Below are 24,275 nucleotides of genomic sequence, written 5' to 3'. Positions count from 1 at the left end.
TAATTTTCCTGTTTCTTAATTAATTCTTTCGTTAATTTCCCTGTTTGTTAATTAATTCTGTCGTTAATTTCCCTGTTTCTTAGTTCTGTCGTTAATTTTCCTGTTTCTTAATTAATTCTTTCGTTAATTTCCCTGTTTCTTAGTTCTGTCGTTAATTTCCCTGTTCCTTAATTAATTCTTTCGTTAATTTTCCTGTTCTGTCGTTATGTTCCAGGTACTTCCAGTAGTTCTGCTGTCGCACTTTATTTCCTCGTTTTTTATTTTATGTTGTCTTCTGTTTTTTTCGTTCAATTTCGTTCGTCTGTCTTCTCCCTGCATCTTATGCTGTGTTGTTTATTTGTATTCTAATTTGTCACTTTTTTTTCTCTGTACAGTTTTGTCCTTTTTTCCGTAGATACAGTAGTTTCCCTCCCTCCTCTTGCAGGTCACGTACCAAGGCCCCCTGTAATACTAGTCGTCCATTAGGTTCCACAGTTTAATAGCCGCTTTGTGCTCATTATCTGTTTCTTCATTACAGATGAAGGCGGTTCTTTACTTCGTATGTTAAGCGTAGTGTGTACATAGTTGCGCCCCGCGGTCAATTGGAAGGTCTAGACAGGGCATAGTACACACAAAAGTGATTGCCATATAATAAATTAACGAAATTAAATACATCGGAGCCCTCCGTGGATGATTGTAAACATTTCCAAGAAGGCTATACAGGGTGCACCGTAAGCAATGTCATTAATTATTCTTTGAGATATTTAAGACATAAATGTTGAATGTAATTTTTCTCGTTTTAGCTTTTTATTAGACATAAAAAATGTTTTATATTAAACATTTCATAGCGCGCTTTTGGAAAGCCATTGATTTAATTCCCAATACGCTCAGTCAGTTTAAGAGAGCGGTGTATTATGATAATAAATGGTTGAAATAATGTTAGGTTTGTCCAGTAAATGTGCAGAAATTTGATCTGAAGAAATGTAAGTTTTCATTCTCAAAAGGAATTCGTCTAATTTCAGTGCTGTCAAATTATTACATATTTTAATTGTTGTGATCAACGTCTAGCCTCTGATTGTAAAGACATCACAGATAATGAGGGATTTATTATTTCACCGACTCAATTTGTTTTTGGTATGTACATAGATGGTAATTGTGTGCTAATGGACGTCATGGTTAGATCCACCCAATCAGATATAATGCTCATTGTCTCGACTCTTACATTAAATTCATTATTATCGAGAAAATCTACAAGTAGTATTGACATGACTCCAGTGCCATCTGTATGGTAGGCTATGAACTTTTCGAATAGCCCTCGAAAATCGCTGCATTATGTACTATAGGTCGTAATGGAGGGCATTTTCAGGCTATACTTGGCACTATGATAGACTAAAATTAATTGATAGGCCTACTCTTCAAACTGTGTTATAGTCCGTGGGACTGAACAACAGCAATCACGTGACCTCGACCAGCTTCCGGGTCAGGCTATTACTTAAATAATTGGTTATGAGCTAATTTCGGCCTCCACTTCCAGGAGATCATTACAGCCAAAGGTTAGCACAAGGTCGGGTGCGATACGTCACAGCATCATGAAGCTTGTAGTGATCAGATGGCTGGGAAAACTTAGCTTCACGACGGCTCAGGACCTCAATTACTTTCCCCTTTGACTTGAGCTCTGTTGTTTTCGTGGACAAGGTGGTGGTGATGATGATGGTGACGATAACGGAATTAATGACCAGTGAGATGACGCGGAGTATTGCCATGCGGTGCAGTAATGTAGACTAGCTGTGCTTATTTCTGTAGCCTACAACACAAAGTTCTAATAAAAAAAGTAATTATCCCTTAAAAGTTAACACTGTTTTACTGGATACATACTATCCGTACGAGTCTGATCTTTATTCTTATAATTAAAGAATCCGATAAGGAATGATTCGTCCTTTTACAGTTTTCAATCAAATGCAGGGTTTTATTGCAAATTAAATAAAAAGATTAGCACGTATCGTTATTTGTGCTATAAAGAAGTCCGGCAACCCCACTGCTGCTGTTCAGACCTGGGCTTGTGTGAGTCGACAATGCACTGTTGCCAAACTATGCAGATTTTCAGCCTAATTAACCAGCTCTTACTTACAGAATGGATGTTTTTTTATTCATTTCAATATAGACTATTCTACTTTGCCCTTCATATAGGTATATTCGTATATGGATGGATGGATAGGTAGGTAGTGGGGTTTAAGAAGGGCGCGTCAGCAACTATGACTATTTGCGCCCTTATCTAAAATTGATCGCAAAGCATTTATTAATAAAATAACCAGAACGCTAAAAAGAACTAAAAACGTTGTCACGAGGTACACAAATGCAGTATCAATATTCGTATATAGATACTGTCTTTCATAAATAAAGTAAGAACAGGATAATTGTAATTCTTATCCCGATAAAACGAGAAACTCCCGCTATCCGGCACATTTCCACAATGACGTAGAGGCTACCTCAACACAAATTTATCACAACTTTGGATAGGACTCTGTGGACAAGATCACGCCTTAATGGATGGCCATCCTGGTCACCGGATTTAACACCTTGCGATTTTTCTTGCGTAGGAATTATGAAGGACATTGTTTTTGTACCCCTATTCCCCGCTACCTTTCAGGAACAGTACCGGCACAGTCTGTTGTTCCTAAAATCCCTCACAACTCAGGTTTCGTGAATGTATATACTAGACTGTGGTATATCTGTGTTAGATGTGTTGGTCAGTTTCCTTGTTTGATTGGATGAGACTCGACGAATAGCAAAGCAAGGCTTGGATACGGGCAATGGGAAAACCTTCGGAACGACCAGGAGAAAGAGTAACCAGTGCTGCAGCTATGGGGTGGAGCAGTTAATCAAGTCGTCGTTTCATTGGCTTTCCTTGTCCAATTATAAAACCTACTAATTCGAACATATTAATGACTAATTCCGTTGTTAATTAAAATTTAATGAAAAGTAGGATCTATGAGGTTTCAATTTCTCCCACGGAATTCAAGAGGCGCTACTCGTCAACCAAAACTTTCGAGAAGTTCCGTGTATTGTCAACAGGTGTCACTATACCACGTATTTCTTTTCATTACATTAATCAATGTTGAATTCGGACCTTTTCCCCGGGAGGGGGAATTTCTACTATAGCAAAGGGGTAGCCGACAGATGAAGAAAGTCTTACTTTCGAACAACACAGGCAGCCTATATAAAACGGAACATAGAAAATGAGGTCACTTAAAGAAATAGAGCTTTCATTCGTTTATATATTTGTTTTAAATGCTACTAAATTTAATGTTAATGTAGGCACAGCCTCCTTTGACAGCGATTGTTGGTAAATTGGTCTACACAACTGGCTTCATACGGGTGAATGACGAACACTCAAGTATCCGCTATTAGAAAAAAAGAAATTAATGATAATAATAATGATAATGATAATAATAATAATAATAATAATAATAATAATAATAATAATAATAATAATAATTTAGGCATTAAATTAAAAATGTTATTTTTTTTTGTAAAACGTGGTTTAAATATCCTTTATGCTCGACCATGCCGAAATGTAACTATACACCTGGTAGCAGTCCTTTAATGCATGTCATTAAAGTACACCTACTCATTAAAGTACAGGTGTTCAGCCAATGACAAATCAGCTTTGTACCTTTATGAAACCTCAGCCAATGACAAGTCAGCTTTGTACCGTTATAAAACCGCAAGTATCGATTATTCTCGGATATGCAATCGAAAGAGAATTAGCGAAAAGTCACGGAGGCTGGAAATACAATACTGTCGCAGAAGGTTATGTTCTGTTACTATAATAATTAGAGTTAATTGTAAATAATATTCAAATAAATGCAATTTGTCATCTCGTTTTTCAATTCTAAATCAATTTTCAGGTTATACCAGAGTAATGTTCATCTTATTCTGTGTCAAGGTCAATGAAATTCGGCCTCGGAAAAAATCAATACTTTCGCGTCTGCGCACATCTCACAATTCAGGTCAGTTCGCACATAACCATAATTTTGAATACTTTCAAGTTAGAAATATGGTCGAGCATAAAAAGTCGTATGAAACTTGCCTATAATGGTAATTAAGACGCTCGTACAGTATGAAAATTATGAAACGAGCGCAGCTCGTTTCATAAACATTCATACTTGCTTCTTAATTACTACCATTATAGGCTCGTTGCATAATGTACTATTTTACATATACTGCCTGAATTTAGTACCAGTTGTAGCTAATTTCTCGCCGATTAAATTAGATAATGTGGACAAATCCTGTTCTTTGATTATGCTTACGACAAAATTATCAGTACCAACATAACGTGACATACACTCCCAAATTTTATAGTTTGTAAAAGTCCATACCGATATAAAAATAAATGTAAAGAACGCAAAAAATTTCTGAAAATCATTTGTTCATAAAAAGAAAATTCTGAAACTAAATAACATGTAAGAAGTAATGCGGAACTGTAAATGACAATAGTTCGAAAAAAAAATGGGTAAATTTCTGTTCATAGTTAGGGTGGGATGGGAAGAGAAAGTGAAGTTATGAGCCTCGCCTACAATAAAACTCCACTTTCTCGGAATGTTATGGAATATGGCTTTAAGATATATTTATTTATCTGCCTCAACTTTAGCAGTAAAATCACTGCTTGGAGTCTAACTTACTACACTAGGTTTTCGTGTTTGCTGACAAATCAGATTTTTGGATAACGTGGAGTTTGATTCTAGGAGACTCATATATTCGATATTATTATTATTATTATTATTATTATTATTATTATTATTATTATTATTATTATTATTTATTATTGTTATTATTTGAGTTTTTAACTCACTGATCTAATTTTATAATCATTTGTCCATTTTATTTCTTGCATTTGGTCAATTGATTAATGTAGACTATTCCATTATTTCAATTATCTCTTTGTACTAAATTTATAATTTTATAATTATTATTTGATTAATGATTGATGTAGACTATTATATTGTTTGTATTTCATCTCATTGTCATTTTCTATCATTCATTCTCATCATCATTTGTTGTTTTGTTCTATTTTGTATCGTGCTAAACTGTGATTGGCCTTGTGCTGTTGTTTTTGCACGTTAATATTCTAAATAAATAAAATAAAAAAAAATAAATAAAATTATTATTATCGTTATTTATTATTATTATTATTTATTATTATTATTCATTATTATTATTATTCATTATTATTATTTACTATTATTATTATTTATTATTTATTATTATTATTTATTATTATTTATTATTATCATTATTTATTATTATTTATTATTATTATTTATTATTTATTATTATTATTATTATTATTATTATTATTATTATTATTATTATTATTATTATTATTATTATTATTATTATTATTATTAGAATTTTAATGAATGACTCGTCATTTTGAAGCTTGGCATCCAAAGATTTTAACATGTCACTACCAGTATGCTTCCTGTATCATGTTAGAATGCTCTTTTTACATTTATAGGCAATGGTCAACAAATATAGAAGGACAGACAGTCATGGACTGAAGTCAGCCATTGTTGCCATCAAGGAAGGTAGAATTAAGACATCCGGTGTATCCCACGCCACCTTGCGACGTATTGAACAAGGTAGCGAATGATGAAGCAAGGCACTTGGTCATTTTCGGCCTATATTTGACCAAAATTGAGAAAAATAAATCTAATCCACCGTATTTGAGATTTAGAATCTCTACTCTTTGGACCAATGTTAACACAAGTTCGTAGACTACCAGTTAGTTTCGACAAAAATAATAGAGCGTATACTGCAGCAGGCAGGCCTTCGTATGAATCTTTATTGGCGCAATTCAGTCCAGTTGTATTGGTTTTATAAATCGTAGGCCTATTGTGTACTCATTCTTTTATTGTAGTAAGGATAAACAATAATTTCACAGTTTATTATATTATATTATATATAACTAGAAAGAACACTAGAAAGTAGGGTACTTATTATATATATTAGGGCCTATATCTTATTCCCGATATTAATTCATCCGTAATTAAAGCAACGCCATATTTATTTTCTTTATAATTTCCTTCATAACTGCACTAAATTATAGTCAATGACGTAAACAGCGAAAGCAATAATGTATTCGTAACAATACACATGTTTCTATGGAAATGATCTTAAAGTTTCGCAAATGAATCAGAAATATTATTTTTACATTCGTAAATATAATAAATTTCATTTAAACTCTAAATTTCGTGTATTTCTTACAAAATTAAATAATATTTTAATGTTTCAAGACTAAATATAGCCCTCGGAATTTTTAAATTCCAGGAGATACTGTATTTATGATGATTGTAAAGATTTATAAATGAATTTTGCGTACATACATACAATACATCAAGAGCCAAGCTTATTTATTTTACTGCATTTCAGGGATAATTTATATATTTTATACATATCGTCCTCAGCAATATTCTCATGTTGTAATTCTGTCACTTTTTTGGCCCTTGCATTCCTATTCAAATTAGCGTAAAGGGACGTTTCATGTTGTTGCTACTTCTAAGTTCTGAACTTCAATTTCTATCGGACTGCCATTAGTCTGACCTCTTCGTTAAAAGAGGCACGCAAGCCCTCTCACCACGTCAAGGTTGCAGTCCATGGAGAGGGATTCCACCTCCCATCTATCCACTAACTAACCTACCTACCCTTTATCTGAACCTAATCCTATCAGAGCTACGGAATTTTGCTTCCATTACAGGCTTGTGCCATTCTTTTCAATGGCGTCGCTTTCGTAAGGAAGTGTGTGTCGAGTGATGGCAGATCGCTCAGAGATATTGGTATTTGCTCGGTACGCGTCGAAGCGTGGCCGAATTCAGAATCTGTGGATGTCGTAGCGCGTAGGGAGGTGGAAAATGACAACAATGAATTGTATCTGTTAATAAGACTTTGGAGCGGACGGAGAAGAAAACACTTCATTTATGGGTCTAACTTGCGTTAATTTTTGTGTACTAGCCGTACCCGTGCGCTCCGCTGCACCTGTTAGAAATAAATATAAAGTAATTATATAATTAAAATAGGACGTTTGATCCAGGGAACATTCGTGTTTGTTAGAAGGATAAATCGCTTAATATGTTACTTAATTTAAATTGTATTTAAATAATTAAATTGCGATTATTTTGGTCCAGAGACACTCATTTGGTGCAATGACAATTCCTTTAACATGTTTCTTAATTGTTATTACACGCAACTATAGTTTAATGAAGATTGACATATCATTTAGTTTTAATGTGTAAACTTTATATTTTGCTATATGGTTCCATTGAATTATGGTAATAACTTAATTTTAACCATTGTTTTCTACGTCTTCAGTAAATGGCGCTTGGCCCACTATGGTTCTGAACCCTTCAAATAACTTAAATAGTGATACAGCATAAACAGTGATATGTAATTATATTTCTTTCTTTCGAAAATGTAAAAATTCACGATCTCCTATGTACTATTGCCATGGAATGAATAAATGTGTTTTTTCTTCCTACTCAAAAATTTTATATCTTGCACATGGAAATTACTGCAGGGACAACAACGCTACAATCTGAGGCGGCGGTGAAAACGTATTGTATTGTTATTTTAAAAGTCTATCAGACCTACCAAATTTTGCATAGAATAAAACTTATCGGAAATCATTTTTAAAGAAACTTTTGTTATGTAACATTTTTCACAAAAAAAGCAATAATAAGCGAGATATTTCGATTTAATTCAGGCCCCGTTAAATGAAGTATTTTGAATGCCATATAGCCTAAAATCTAAATTACAACGAACTTAATTTATATTTCAATTTTCATCGAAATTCATTCAGCCATTATCGCGTGAAAAGGTAACAAACATCCAGACAGACAGACATATAAACAAAAATATCAAAAAAGCGATTTTCGGTCTCAGGATGAATAATTATACATGTTAACATCAATTATTTTTGGAAAAGCGAAAATTACCAGAAAATTTTCGGCTACATATTTATTATTAGTATATATTATATTATATTATATTATATTATATTATATTATATTATATTATATTATATTATATTATATTATATTATATTATATTATATTATATTATATTACATTGGTAACGGATGTACTCCGATAAGAAAGTTTTTAATTTGTTGTGGGTGCTCTTGAATCTCAGAAGCAACAACTTTTACAACAGCGCAACATAATCTGCTTCGCTCATTACCCAATTTTTTTTGCATTGCATTTATTGCATATATACTGTATTTTATGTATAATAACACGATTCAATTGAGCATAGTTAAATTTTGAATTATAAAATAATGGATTGCTAAGCTAACGTGCTATTACTGCATACTAAATCAATACACTCTCGTTGTTCGTTAATTCTCTGAGATAAAAATGAATATGTTCATAAATATTATTTTAAGAAATACAGAAAACGAATGTACAAAAAAGCCTATCAAATTTTCTGTGCATAGGAAGCTATTTTAATCTTACCTGTCCTCGATTTACTAAGAAGTTACTGTAATAACATTATAGCAGTATGTCCATCTAGAGAAACTACACTTTCCAATGGTGAAATAATAATTAATTATACAAATCGGTTAATTTAGCTTCCGATATTACTTCATACAAACACAGGAACATTGTTTGTAGGCTAAGTTTAATAGCTTTCGATTGTTGTTGTACAAGGCCCCTTATAGACGAAGTCATTTGTTCTTAATTCATTGCACCGTCTTAGATGGCGTTATTTTAATTTTAAAACTCATTTATCTCATTAAATATCAGTCCTATCAAAATTTTGTAAAGAATAAAACTCATCGGAAATCATTTTTAAAGAAACGTTTGTTATGTAACATTTTTCACAAAAATCAATAATAAGCGAGATTTTTCGATTTATTTAATTCAGGCCCCCTTATAACCCCCCTTTTAAATAAAGTATTTTGAATGCTATATACCCTAGAATATAAGTTACAATGAACTTAATTTATATTACAATTTTGATATAAATCGGTTCAGCCATTATCGCGTGAAAAGGTAACAAACATACAGACAGACACACAAACAAAAATTTCAAAAATGCGATTTTCGGTTTCAGGGTGGTTAATTATATATGTTAGGACCAATTATTTTTGTAAAATCGAAAATTACCAGAAAAATTTCGGCTACAGATTTATTATTAGTATAATAGATTATTTTAAACTGACAGAAGAATAGATCATAAAGTATATATACCAAAATAGATTAACAGAGTACTTAAAAACACGCCTACTAATAACAACCTAGAAATAGAATGGAATAACATTAAGACATGTATTGAAAAAGCAATTGGGAAAAAGATGAAAATAAGAAGCAGGAAATGTTTAAGAATATGGGATGAAGAAGTAGAGAAAGCAGTTAAAGAAAAACAAAATGCTTATTTAGGTTGGTTACAACAGAAAACAGAAAAATCCGAAAAGTTATAAAAAGAAAAAAGAAACACAGATAGAGAAGCACATAATAAATCATGGGAAAAATTCATAAGTAACATAGAAGATGATGTCCATGGAAGACAGACATTAGCATTATAAAGTGATGAAACACCTGAATAAAAGTGAAAAAGATACAGCAAAGATAAACAACATTCAAGTAAAAGAATGGATAAAACATTATAGGGAATTGGGGTTTCAAAAAGACAAAGCTGAAATAGCAAGAAAGGAAGACAAAGATGCCCAAAATGCAGACATTATCACGATTCAAGAACTACAAGCATTAAAAGAATAAAAGAATAGAAAAGCAACAGGACCAGACAATGTAAACATTGAACTTTTAAAATATGGTGGCATATTTCTGAATTTTAGAATACCGGTACTACACTAGTTAAATCAATTCTGGCAAACTTACGAAATACCAGAAGAATGGAAAGTAGCGGAAGTAATATCACTTTTCAGGAAAGGCAATAGGAAAGAATGCAGAAGTTATAGAGTAATTTAGCCTTCTCAATACTACATATGAAATATATGCCAGAATTATAAACAAAAGACTTAAAGTAATAGCTGAAGTACTCCTAGGAGAAGAGCAAAACGGTTTCAGATCGACAATTGCTTGAGAAAAGGAAAGAATATAATTTAGAAACACATGTTGCCTTTATTGATTTCGAGAAAGCATTCGATGAAGTAAACAGAAGTAAATTATGGCTCATAATGGAAAGACAAGGATACCCACAACATTTAATACAAGTATTAAAAAGCATATACCGGTACCACAAATCGAAAATCATAATGAACACAGCACAGAAAAGAACAGAGCAAAGAAGATTGCGAGGTTTAGGAGTATTTAAAGCCCAGTGGGAAGCTTACCTTCAACATTTAAATATTTGTCAAAGACTTTTACACGTTGACAACCCTCATGTAGCAGCCACTCGAAATCTTCCAAACGAAATTGAACATTGCATCAAACAACTACCAATTACCTTCGATTGCTCTGAACGTATTTCTTCTCAAAAACTAAGAAAATCATTGCGTGAAGATTCTTTTCATCAATGGAGAAAATTGAAAAGTAAAGGTTTGGGAGTTGTTTTCTATTCTCACTGGAAGAAAGGTAATGAGTGGATCTCAACCAAAAAGGGACTTTCGAGCAGTCAGTGGACGCAAGCCATTAAGATGAACTGTAATACAATACCTGCACGTACTCTCCCTAGTAGAACTCTTGACTCAACCCGTTGCAGAAGATGCGACGAGCAAGAAACGCTTCCTCACGTCTTGGGTTTCTGCCGTCATGGAGAATTGCTCCGAATCAACAGACATAATACGGTTCGTTCTCTCATCGAAGCTTCAATCCGTCAGAATGCTTCCTATGAGGTTTATGAGGAGGTTGGTTGCGTCTCTTCTGATGGCTCTACTAGACGGGCTGATATCATCATAATTGATCGGCAGAAGGATAAGGGTGTCATTCTTGATCCCACAATCCGTTTTGAGATGCATGAGCAACAGCCACAAGAGGTGTGTCGTGAAAAACAAGTCATATATGAGCCTTGTTGTCAGCATCTTGGAGCACAATACCACATCACACATTGGACAGTTTTTGGGCTCATGTTCGGTGCCCGTGGCACGATCCCATGTGAAACTTTAAATCAACTTAAACAATATAAAATTTCTGACGCAACGATTGATGCCATAGGATCTCACGTGTTAAAATCATCCTTAGCTATAATTAGTAATCATTTGTACCCAACAAAATTTTTATTGTAAATGATTTCCTACGTTTTCTTATCTTAATGTTTTTTCTTTTTCTTTCCAAGTGTCACAAAATTGTTTTGTTTACTTATTATTCTTTATGAATTGATTAGTAGGCCGATCTATCGAACCCTTATTTAGGGCGGCTTTTGTTTATACAAATTATCAGATGTTCGACAAAAGTGTAGTATATCGCCCACTCTTTTTAATATATGTTAACGACATTGTGCAAAACTGGAAAAAAAAAAAAAAAAAAAATATTACGGAAGGAATAAGATTAAACAATATAACAAATTTTAACATTTTATTGTATGCTGATGATGCTGTTATAATAGAAACCGCAGAAGACGACTTGCAATTCTCTCTACATTGTTTAAACGAAATAAGTAAAGAGTACGAGTTTAAAATTTCTACAGAAAAGACAAAAATAACGGCCTTTTTACGAAAATAATACTAGAAAATAAACCTCTATCACAAGTGTTAAATTTTAATGATCTAGGTTGTGAATTGTCTTCTGGATATGGAACAGGAAATGATATTGATAAATTATCAAAATTCCAAATGATATGTGGCACCATTCATAGAACATTAAGACAGAAATCAAGGACAGATACAAGATTGAAGTTTTACAAGACAATGGCGGTACCGATCAGCGTTGCCAACCTGAACACGAGCGAGTCGGCTACAAACGTCCCGAAATTCAGCTACAAAGACTGAAATTAAGCTACGCTCAAAACTTGAAGAATTTGCGTATGTTTTGTTCAATGTGCTGCGTTTAACGATTGTTTCATTGCCCATTATATTAATTTAATAAAAATAATTCGAAAGAGCTACGAATACAATTATTATTATTATTATTATTATTATTATTATTATTATTATTATTAATGGGGTTATTAATGTTAATATTTATAATAATCATTATTATTTCTTACAAACCGAAAAATCAATACATAGGCCTAAGCATCAACACACTTCTATAGATTTAGTAAAGCGTTGCTCAACCGAATCTACAAACCATGCAGCAATATAAAAGCGGGAAAGTATTTATTAACTCACCTAATGAAATCCAGTTGATCCTTCTGATAACACTTGCTAACGTAACTATACAAAAAAGTCATAGTGCCCATGTGTTTATACATATTTGTCTACGTATTTATAGGTACAGTTATTGAGTAATAAATAGTATCGACGATCAATGTAATGATGTTTACAATGTTTTCGACAACGTGTCCCAGCAAGTGGACAATGGGATAGATTTGCGTGGGTAGGGCCAGTTTTTAAAATCTAAGAGGCTTAAGTTTCATTGTTATTTTGAAGTTGGAGCACGGTTATTTTTGCGGAGTAGGCGACCCCTAATAAAAAATCCTGCTGTGTGCCGGGAAGTTCACAAACAGAGGAACTGTCAGGTTACTGGTTTACTTTTGTTGGGTAGGCGACCCCTAATAAACCGCCTGACGGGTGTCTGCAAATTCACGAGTACAGAAATTGTGAGTTAGGTAATAGGCGCTATTCACATAATAGGAGAATAAAACTGAAAATAGCAATGTTATCCTTGCCATAAATGCGGGTCACATTGTTCAGAATTCAGTGTGTGACACAAAGTTTCTACCGGTATGTTTTCGTAATTTTAATGAGGAAGTGAGGAAATTCTGGTGGGTATTAGTATGAGAAAATACATTTGTTAAAAGAAAGTGTTTACACATAAAATTTGAGTATTCACAGATGGTCGCTCGATCGAATCTCAATTCGGCTACATTTTGACATTCGGCTACGACCATTATGCTACAAGCTACATGACTAAAAATTAAGCTACGTTTAGCCGAATTCGGCCACGGTTGGCAACGCTGGTACCGATGCTTCTGTATGGGTAATAAATAAGAAAAACTCGAGTAGAGTACAAAGTGTAGAAATGAGCTTTCTAAGGAGGACCAAAGGTTGCACAAAATTAGACCACATAAGGAATGAGGAAATTAGAAGAGAATTAGAAATATAGTCAATAAATGATAGAATTCAACAACACCGCATCGGTTGGGAACAGCATGTTCAGAGAATGGAAGAAACAAGATTGCCCAAAGCAGCATATGAATATAAACCAAGATGTAGGAAGAGATGGAGGGAATCATTGTGAATTCGGAACAGGCGATTCGCCTAATGCTTGAAGTGAAGAAGGCATAATAGAAAAAAAAAATCAGTATGGTATGTCATACTGATAAAAAAAAATCCACATATTTCAGAAAGTCATTTATTTATTTTATTGGGTTATTTTACGACGCTGTATGAACATCTAGGTTATTTAGCGTCTGAATGATATGAAGGTGAAAATGCCGGTGAAATGAGTCCGGGGTCCAGCACCGAAAGTTACCCAGCATTTGCTCGTATTGGGTTGAGGGGAAAAACCCGGAAAAAAACTCAACCCGACCGGGATTCGAACCCGGTTCACCTGGTTTCGCGGCGAGACGCGCTGACAGGTGTGGACGAAAGTCATTTGTTTTGCAAATCAAGATTTCAGGTATAACTCCCTGTAAAGTTGATTTCAATAATTTCGAGGGAAAAATTGTTCCGGAGCCGGGTATCGAACCCGGGACCTTTGGTTTGTTTTGTTTGAATTTCTTATGCATATTCCGGTCTTCAGTCATCATTAAAAGTTAAAAGTGTATTTGTAGAATTTTTAGTTGCAAATTGGAGATAAATTCAAAGTACCGGTATGTATATCCTCCCCTACCATGGAATGTAAATAAATACAATACAACCGGAACGCAGTTTCCGGTTCAGTTCGATCTCTGATTATACCAAGCGGCTGAAAATTATTGATTATTCATAACCTTAAAATATTAAGAAGCTTACATTATCATTTATGTAGGACAGTCTGTCTGGGCTTTAAAGTTTGAACAAAAGTGACGCCTAAGACTTTTACAGCCGAAAACCATATCATATATTTTGTGTTCGCCTATGAGGCTATGATCAAAGTAGCCGGGACGTTTAAAATTCTACAGCGTGCTTCTACGCATTGGTTGTAAAATTTCTGGTGGAGTTTCAGAATTCAGTGAGATTTGTGCACCGATACGGCAGTACCCAGTAGGAGCTCACTGGTATTCAGTTTCAACACAGTACAGTTGGGCACTGTGGTTTGCAGCTATAATTAAGTACGATTGCGTATCTTAATATATGTCTACATTTCTTTGAACTCACAAGGAGAGGACACGCTCTGTATATCACCGAATGGAACAAGATTGTTGAGATGAAAGTACAAGACGTACTGTTTAAAATCATACCTGGTATGGGTGGCCAATGACCCCTCGTTTTGGAAATATTGGCTATTGTTTGTGACATACTTCCGTTAGGTGCCTAATAGGGAAGCATTGGACTGTGTAACAGCGTAGCTCATGTGGTTGGGTGCTGAGTTGTTATTCAGGGAACCTGAGTTCGAATCTTAACTGGTCCTATATATATATTTTTTTTAATAATGATTAATAGTGTGATCACAGTAATCTATTTACATATATCATATTTCTCAATGTATTGAACGCTTCATCATGTTTTAAACAAATTACTAATTAACTAACATTGTGTTGTAAAGGATAAACAAGGAAATATTGCTCACGTAGGCAGGTCACTGGTGTCTGTTCTGTTTCTATTCCACTTCATTTTGTACCTGATTTGTTATTATAAATGTCATAAAAACACACAAAACATACATATTTCCTGCACCATGCACAGCAAATGAAAGAAGGTTGTCCAGTCACACACATTTTCCCGCACTTCTGCTGTGAAACAGATATCCTTCACATTCACAAACACTTCTCGTTCGTTTATTAATTTTGATGCATACCACGCATATTTCAACATGGCTTTGAATATAGGAACTGACAACTGAAAGTGAATTGAGGAGTGAATTTTGAGGGCATCCTGCCTTGAAGCAATTTGTCGTCCAGTTTGTAAAAGGAAAGAGCTATTTTGCAAATATTTGATAAAAATCTTCACCTGTCTAAAAAGATAAACATCACTTTAAGGTTGCACGTTACTCCATTTTCCTCATTTGTAAATATTTCATCATACAAAGAAGGAGTTACTTGCCCTTTCCACGAGTCCAGATTTAGAAGAAATGGCTGCTCTTTCACATATGTCTTTATTACTTTCTCCAGGTATTGTTTATGGAGTTGAGATGTCAGCTTTCCTGATGAAGAACGTGTTACACATTTATTTCCGAATTTAGAAGTGAGTTCATCTACTTGACGTTGCACTCTTGGGCCAAATTGTCCTTTTGGTTCCAATAATAATAATAATAATAATAATAATAATAATAATAATAATAATAATAATAATAATATCAAGTTTTAAAAAATGAGAAGGCCTGGGGTTGCCTGGATGTCAACTCAGCATCCAACCATATGAGCTACGCTGTTACACAGTCCAATGCTTCCCTATTAGGCACCTAACGGAAGTATGTCACAAACAATAGCCAATATTTCCAAAACGAGGGGTCATTGGCCACCCATACCAGGTATGACTTTAAACAATACATCTTGTACTTTCATCTCGCACAATCTGATTTAATTCGGTGATATACAGAGCGTGTCCTCTCCTTGTGAGTAGACCTAATCCTATTTATACTAATGTTAAGGCCCGGTTGCAGAAACACCGATCAAAATATGATTGGCAATCAAGGAGGGTTTGATTGGCCATCAGTTCTATTTCTGTTGCAGAAAGAACAATCAGTGTTTGATCGGAGATCAGTCTTCCATCAGATTTGATCAACAGATTTTTGCTGGTCAAGTCACTGATCATCGATCAAGTAGGCTATTTATGTTGTTCTGTTTGTAATGCAGTTACTGTAATTATATAGTAAATAGTTATAGCGTAACAATATTGTTGTCGACATAATGGATTCTTCTGATGAAGAAATTTTAGAATGAAAAAAAATATTATTAAGAAGAAGGCGTTTCCGTGATGGACATGAATTGTCTTTATGTATAATGACAGAGAATTTGAGCAAAGATTTAGGTTAAGTAAGGATTCGTGTGTTTTGTTACTTTCAAAAATTGAAACAAATAGGCCTATATGCAGACAGACAAATCGAAACCTTTCACTTTCTCCTATTAACCAAGTTCTAATAATGCTGAGATTTTATGCTGTTGGAATTTTTCAGATGGTCTTGGGTTATCTTGTTAGGGTTCACAAATCAACTATTTGCCGAGTAGTTAGGAATGTTACGTATGAAATTGCTTTGTTATGGCAGGGTCTCATAAATCCCCAAACTTTAAACAGGGAACGATTTGAAATCCAGAGAGAATTTTCAGCCATGTCAGGATTTCCAAGAGTAGCCTAATATTGGTTGTATAGACTGCTCACATCCCCGTCCAATCACCTGGTTGAAATGATGCCGAACTTTATCGAAATAGAAAAGGTTTCTTTTCTGTGAATATACAGGCAATATGTAGTCTACACCATCATTGAAATTCTGGAATGTTGTAGCCCGTTGGCAGGGTTCTACACATGACAACACAATATTTTTAATGAGTAGGTTACGAGCTCCATTTGTAAACAGAGAGATGGGAAATGGAATTATTTTAGGTTATGGAGGCTATGCATATTCCAATTTCTTGTCGACTCCCCTAGCAAATCCCACAACAGAAGCCCCCTCACGTTTTTTTTTTTTTTTTCTTTTTGCTTAATTTTTTTTCACTATATTGTAGTCTATATACAAATAGAATCCGCCTGTTTCCTTTCTACAAAAAGCAACAAACCAGCAAAACATTCACTTGTTTTCCTAGTCACCGCCCACTTGATGCATTCGTTTCGCGACTTTTAAAGAGCATCAAATTGGCTGTGGTTGCTAAATAGCGCTGTTGTCAAATGTATTTCTTTCCCAAATCAGCAATTAGTAAATTGAGAGAAGTTGATTGGAGATTCACGTTTGTGCAACGCAACGAACAATCAAATAAATCAGACATCAACTGACTGGCGATCAGGGACTGATTTGATTTGCGTTTCTGCAACCGGGCCTAAGTCTGCTACGGTTAGGGGCAAGTACAACTTACTGGCGTTATGAGCGCTCCTAGCGCGCATTCAGTAGGGAGGTGCAACCGCTCACACGGGAGGAAAACGAATCGGCGGTGATATAGGCTAATAGTTTCGTACTTTCGTATAAATAATACACCGATAACAGGTAATAAAATAGTAATAAACAGGGTGAACCATAAGTAGCGTCATGGTCCAGCAATGTCATTAATTCTGGTGAGAAATTCTTTGAGGAAAGAGCGACAGAAAAGTAAAAAGCAATAGACCTGCGCCCGTTGGAGCACTGCCTGTCCAGACAGATACAGAATAGTGGCGTACGTTGAGTAGAGAAGATGGGGAACAGGAAACGCTGTCTGAGCGTACAACAGAAGTGTGACATTATAAAATGCTTACAAAATGGTGACGTAGTGTCTGATATAGCGAGTAGGTATGGTATAGGTATGAGGACAATATTTAGAATAAAACAAAATCGAACGGAAATTCTAGAAATGGCAGAAAGAGTCAAGAACAGTGATGGCGATGCAGGAAGACGGAAAGTAATTAAAAGCAGCACGTCTGCTTTCCACGAGTTTGACAATGCGATGTTCCAATGGTTTAAAGTACAAAGGGCGCGGGGAATTTCTGTGTCTGGACCAGTATTGTGTGAGAAAGCTTTAGACTTGAATAGGAAGATGGGAGGTGATACGAATTTCAAAGCCAGCAGTGGATGGCTGAAGGCTTTTAAATCCCGGCATGGCATCCGAAAACTTAGCATACAAGGTGAAAACTATTGTAAGTGCCAGTAGCAGAATTTGAATTGTATTGTATTACATTTATTAACATTCCATGGTATTCATGCATTGCTTACAGCTAGAATATGGAACAAGTCAAAAAACTTAATACAATTATAAAATCTTAATTTATAGTCACAGTCTAGATGAAATATATACAGACGAGATTTACAATATAGTCTACTAGTACAACACAAAGTTTTAGTATCAATTTCATGAAGTGTTATTGAATGTCATGAATTCACCTACAGAATAGAAGGCGTGAGAAATTAGGTACTTCTTTAATTTGGCTCTAAATAATCTTATGTTTTGAGTTTCATTTTTTATATCGATAGGGAGGCTATTAAAAATTTTTACTGCCATATAACGCACTCCTTTTTGATAGCACGATAGACTTGCCGATGGAGTATGAAAGTCATTTTTTGACGTGTATTTATGCTGTGAACTGTTGAATTAGTTACAAAGTTTTCACGATTATATAAAAGGAAGATTATTCATGAAAAGATATACTGACAAGCCATGGGCATTATTTGTAGTTTTTTTGAAAATAGTCCTACAAGATTCCCTAGATTTGGCACCTACTATTATTCTAATTGCTCTTTTTTGTAATAGGAATATACTGTTACTATCTGTGGAATTTCCCCAGAATATTATTCCAAAACTCATTACCGAGTGGAAGTATGCAAAGTATATTGTTTTTAAGGTATTGATATTTACTATCTTTTGCATAGATCTAATATCAAAACAAGCTGAATTTAGTTTGGGGGTAATTTCTTTAATATGATTTTTCCAGTTTAACATGTTATCGATTTTTAAGCCAAGAAATTTGGTTGTTGTTGTTTCTAATAAGGATCTGTTGTTAATTATTGCGCTAGAAATTTGCGAGGTTGAATTTGGACAGGATTTAAATTGAATTATGTTAGTTTTGTTACATTTTAATACTAATTTATTGACTGAAAAGTCGCCCTGGTTGGCAAGTTGGTATAGCGCTGGCCTTCTATGCCCAAGGTTGCGGGTTCGATCCCGGGCCAGGTCGATGGCATTTAAGTGTGCTTAAATGTGACAGGCTCATGTCAGTAGATTTACTGGCATGTAAAAGAACTCCTGCGGGACAAAATTCCGGCACATCCGGCGACGCTGATATAACCTCTGCAGTTGCGAGCGTCGTTAAATAAAACATAACATAAATCTTGACTGAAAACCAGTCACATATTTTGAAGAGAATTTCCTTTGTTGTTATAGGCCTATTGAATTATTTCAACGTTACAATTGCTTGTTTGTTAAAATGTGTTCTTTAAGATAACGTTATGCAATCAGTGCTCTCTTGTTTTGTGTGTTTTTGAAAAATATAATTTCAATTAATGCTCCGCCATAAATGTTGTAACTAAAACCTTGTGCACCCCTCGTGTTTATCGTATAGCTCGTCCTCCCCCCACACGTTCCCTGCACTTTGTTTACGTTTCCACTGTGCCTAAACGAGACGCTCTACTGTATCGTTTTGCTATGTTTTGAATAGTTTTCCAGAAAAACGTGCCTTTTAAAATACATGAATTATGACTTCGTGCAACGCTGCAACCAGCAGGCAGTGCACAGAGTTGCGTTTCTTTGAACAACCCTTTCACCTGGCTTGTTGAAGGTCATTGTTTTTAAACTCGTAAGAAAAAATACGGAAGATATACCGTTTAATTTTTATTTTAACTGTGTTAGAGAACGTAGAATGAACAATGTTCATTTCACGTTAAAATCTTGGAAAATTTAAAATAAAATAAAACCTAAATTTAATTAAATGTTCAGAGAACACCGACAATAAGTCACGCTTATTTCAAACTAAAGTGAAAAGATTAAATATTTCTACACTCCCATTTCTATTGAATATTCTAGAGATCGTGAACAATAATGATGATGAATTTCATGTTATAAAAACAAAATTTTAAAGCATTTAAAACTATAAAATAAAAAAAACCGATATGCTTATTTTACGTTAAAATAACGAACAAAATTAGAATAGTAATATTATGAAACAAGTTTATAATGTTATAGTTTATTACATGAGTAAATGTTATGAAAGGAACGTCATCATGGTCTATGAAGAAACAGGTTGCTATGAAAATTTTGATATAATATTGAATATTATAGCATTGGCAAATCGTTTCATAATGTTAACTTTATGATACAAGTTATGCCTTCTTAAGGCCCGTAACACCACTTGAAGAGTTTTCGCTAGCGAGAAATGTGTTGCGAGAAAGAGGCGAAGAGCCTTCCTCCACACACTTGGCGAGTTCTCGCTATCACAGATCACACCTCGCTATGATCAGCTATGCACTGCCTTCATGCAGAAAGCATTTTTCTGATTATAGTAATCACTCGTTGGGGGAAATATTATAGGTTATGTATTTACGTATATTGTCGTACTTAAATATATAACCTGTAAGTATATTGTCGTACTTTACAAATTACGTACGAACGCTATGTTGAATCTGAGTATTCAGATGATGAGGAAATGGAGTTACATGAACATATTTTGTTAGTGGAAAGAAAAAGTAGGCCTAAAATTAAAGCCGGAAATTTCTGAAAATCACATTGTATCTTACGAAAATAAGGGCGAGTTTCGGACACTGGTTTCGATTTGAATGATGATACGTTAGGCGTTATTTCAGGTTGAATGGACCTCAGTTTTCTGCCATTCATGATATGATAGAGGATTCTTTGCTATGTTCTGATTAACATTATGTGAACTGTTAAGACATATAGATACATTATTTCAAATGTTTAATTAATGTAGTATTAAATCTCACCAAAATAAAATATAGCCCTATTTATTTTCAGATAATCTGATATTTGTCTCCAGATTTCTTCTTTAAGTTTCGTTTTTTTATCATTTTCATCCCGTGTATCATATAAATAGGCCTACGGGTGACATCGTACAAGTTCGATAAGTTTATGACTGCAATTATCAGCCATCTTCCTCATTTTCAAATAAAAACAATACAATTCATCGCCACCTGTGATACCTTTTTCTACATTCAATCGTCATAAAGAGTATAAATGTCGAACATCTTTGATAAATGTGTCAAGGAAATTCGCTGAGCTACCGCTTCCAGCGAGAAACTCGCGCGAGGTTTTTGCCTCGAACGAGAATCTCTTCCAGTGTGTGGACATCCATTTGAATCCATGTTATCAATCTTTTAATTTTCTCGCAACACATTTCTCGCTGGCGAAAACTCTGCAAGTGTGTTACGGGCCTAATAGAAGTCGTGACATTTTAGTTGCCATGGTGATGTCTTACGGCTCTAATACGATGATGTAGCATATTATGCTCGATTTTCACTAAGGATAAAGACTGTTTGTAATGCTGATGTACAAAAAAATGTTATTTTAAAATTCTTCGATTTAATTTTAATTACATATTCGATAAACACAGTCGATAAGAAAAGCTTATTTTACGTTATAAAAATGTAATTAATGATTTAAAACTGTCTTTTTTGTCGTACTACGAGCATTTTCTTCAGTCAGCTGAAAATAGTTCCCTCTCACTCTAAGTTTTAAAGTAGTAATCGGTAAACTTACAAGAAATAAAATTTGAAAGCAATTGTGTTATGTTTCCATTTTTCGTTGTCTAGCAGATGCTCTAGAGGCATTTCCAACAACTGATGAACTGCAGGCAGTTAATTCTCTTTCAGTTACGATGGACGTGATCAAGGTGGAACCAGAGGTCGACCCCTTGGCCATACAATCTTGCGATGACCCAAATTCGTTGCCAGATGTAAGTCTGAAGATATTTATGATTGTTGGTCACACTGTAGAATCTTTGGCAGTTACAAAATTTACGTAGCTCAGATTGGCAGACCTGACTACACAACAGGCCTAAATGTTGGGAGAATGACTCTGTTTAAGTTATACAGAAACAGTCTGAACCTAACCTAACCTAACCTAGCCTCCGTGGTATTGCAGTGTTAAATAATTTCATACAGTCTGGATAATTCCTGACATCATTATCCATAGATCGGCCACATTGAGCTATGTAAAGCTTATACGTGCGGAATTGTTATGCTATGTAGAATTGAATAGAACATGTTCCATATCAAGTCACGTGCCTCATTTTTACACAATAAATTGTGAATTGACTTCTGCAAAAGGACACATGATGAGATAATCAAGGAAAAACTGAATAAGAGGAAAAATACTGATCTGAAGGAAGGGGGTGGGGGAGAGCAGCGTGAGTTGTTCAATGGTTGAACTGTTTGGACTTTTTCAATTGGTGAATGTCAAAATTATAACAAAACGTTTCGAAGAGTGGATCTCTTTGTCTTCAGGTGAAAACCTGCTGTGGGGATCGTTACAAACAGCTAGCCTGTCTGACTTAGTACTGAAATTATTACTATATTAAATTAACAATAAATGTAATTGAAATACAATATCACCTTGTAACAACCGTACCCTAGTATAAATAACATACGTGGTACAGTCATTAAGTTGTGACACTGACGCCTGAAGGGTAGGCACCCACAAGAATCTGGATGTCTCAGAAGATGCCGCGTGACACGGCGTACACTTAAGCAGATCGACATCCTCCCTCAATATAGTCGCCGTGGGCCGCTATGCACGTTTGCCAACGTTGGTGTAGCTGCTGGAAGCACCGCTGAAAGATGTTGGCAGGAAGATGCCGTACGGTTTCTCTTGTGGCAGTCATGACCTTTTCGGCCGTATACAAATTACGCCCTCGTAGGATTGATTTCATGAGCGGAAAGAGAAAAAAAATCGCATGGTGCGAGATCAGGTGAGTACGGAGGGTGTGGCAAAACAGCGACCTGTTGCCTTGCAAGTTCCTCTTGGACAAGGATGGAGCGATGTGCAGGGGCGTTGTCGTGTAGCAACAGCCAATTCTTCCTATGCCAAAGCTCAGGACGCTTACGACGAATTGAATTGCTTAAACGGCCAAGAATCTCTTTGTAGAGGATCTTGTCTACAGTTGCACCTTGTGGGATGAATGCTATGTGAACAATTCCATTTGAATAAAAAAAACTGTTAAAGCATCACCTTGCCTTTTGACCTGTCCTGTTGCGGATTTTTCTGTCGTGGAAATAATGGCGTTTTCCAGGTGGCGGATTGTCGCTTCAGTTGCGGATCGTAAAGGAAACACCATGTTTCGTCTCCAGTTATGGTCGGTTATAGCAGTTTCGCCTAATTTCTGACAGAACGTGACGTTTGCCCGTTGCTCAAACTGCAACATACTCGAGTTCCGACGCGCGCATTCAAATCGCCGTCACAACAAAGACCGTAGTTCTGCTTACAGTGCATGCACTCAACTGTCTCTTGTTGGGTCGAGAGACTAACTGACAAGGTATCATACCATGGCGCCACCTATGCGCTATAGTGCACCACAACGCCACTATGCGCTCAGTATTAGAACTTAATGACTGTACCACGTATTTTTCAACATATGTCCTTTTTGCAGATGAAACATTTTTTGTAAGAACTAATTGAAATATATTTTATTACTTTGCTTACATCTTACAACAATACGGATTTTGTGCAAGGAAAAGACATATTACAGTGTAGAATATGGATTATCTTAAAAGAAAGATAAACTTTGTCGTGTATGGTAATTGTTTTAAGAATAATGTAGTGATGTACATTGTGTATCATCAGATGGTTCTTTCAGACGGGCAGACATTATTGCTATCAACGGACGCTTAAAACGGGCTCTTGTTCTTGACCCTACTATCCGTTTCGAAAGAAACCTAAATCAGGCCACCGAGGTTGATATTGAGAAGAAGTCCATATATGAACCTTGTCTGCCGTATCTTTCTCAAAAGTACAACGTCCCTCTTAAACAATGGTCCGTCATTGGTTTGCTGTTTGGCAGTAGAGGTTCAATCACAAAATTCACATGGAATTATCTTAAGGAACTTCACATTCCTTTTGATTATGTAATGTCTGTTCTTATAAATATTATCAAGGATTCTCTTCAAATATTACATCATCATCTCTATTTCAATTAATCAACTTATATTTGCCTTCAACAATTAACTTTCTTTTTTCTTTAATGTATCACATCACATTATATTGTATATGTTTATTGTATTCAGGACCCTTGTGGTCACTCAAAATTCTTTGAGCTGAAGTCTATAATTTAGAAATTTATTAACATTAATATCCCACTATCAAAGTCAAAAGTTTTGTCACTACGCAATATAAATCAGGTCATAGTCTCAATGAGTCTGGAAGGTATTAGCATAAAATGAATACCCTGGAACATTAAATTTTAGTTTAGCTAC

The 24,275-nt window shown here is 34.9% G+C and overlaps 1 protein-coding gene across 8 annotated transcripts in view; it reads left to right on the top strand.

Annotated features, from left to right (window-relative positions):
* LOC138691884 (zinc finger protein 664-like) overlaps positions 1 to 24,275 on the top strand; it is a 49,615-nt gene that overhangs the window by 15,754 nt on the left and 9,586 nt on the right. Inside the window, exons 1-2 of one of the 8 annotated variants that reach the window (XM_069814463.1) lie at positions 14,157 to 14,352; positions 21,678 to 21,760. In XM_069814463.1, coding sequence (XP_069670564.1) covers positions 21,683 to 21,760 — 78 coding nt within the window. In that variant the 5' untranslated portion in view covers positions 14,157 to 14,352; positions 21,678 to 21,682. Of the gene's footprint in view, positions 1 to 14,156; positions 14,353 to 15,817; positions 17,376 to 17,413; positions 17,999 to 21,677; positions 21,761 to 24,275 lie in introns of those variants that run through there. The other 7 variants (XM_069814465.1, XM_069814464.1, XM_069814462.1 and 4 more) reach the window with 7 other exon arrangements.

Source organism: Periplaneta americana, chromosome 16 (genome assembly GCF_040183065.1).
Source record: "Periplaneta americana isolate PAMFEO1 chromosome 16, P.americana_PAMFEO1_priV1, whole genome shotgun sequence".
Lineage (NCBI taxonomy): Eukaryota > Metazoa > Arthropoda > Insecta > Blattodea > Blattidae > Periplaneta > Periplaneta americana.
The sequence above is the reverse complement of the archived record's forward strand: the minus strand, read 5'-3'. Positions and strand labels throughout refer to the sequence as shown.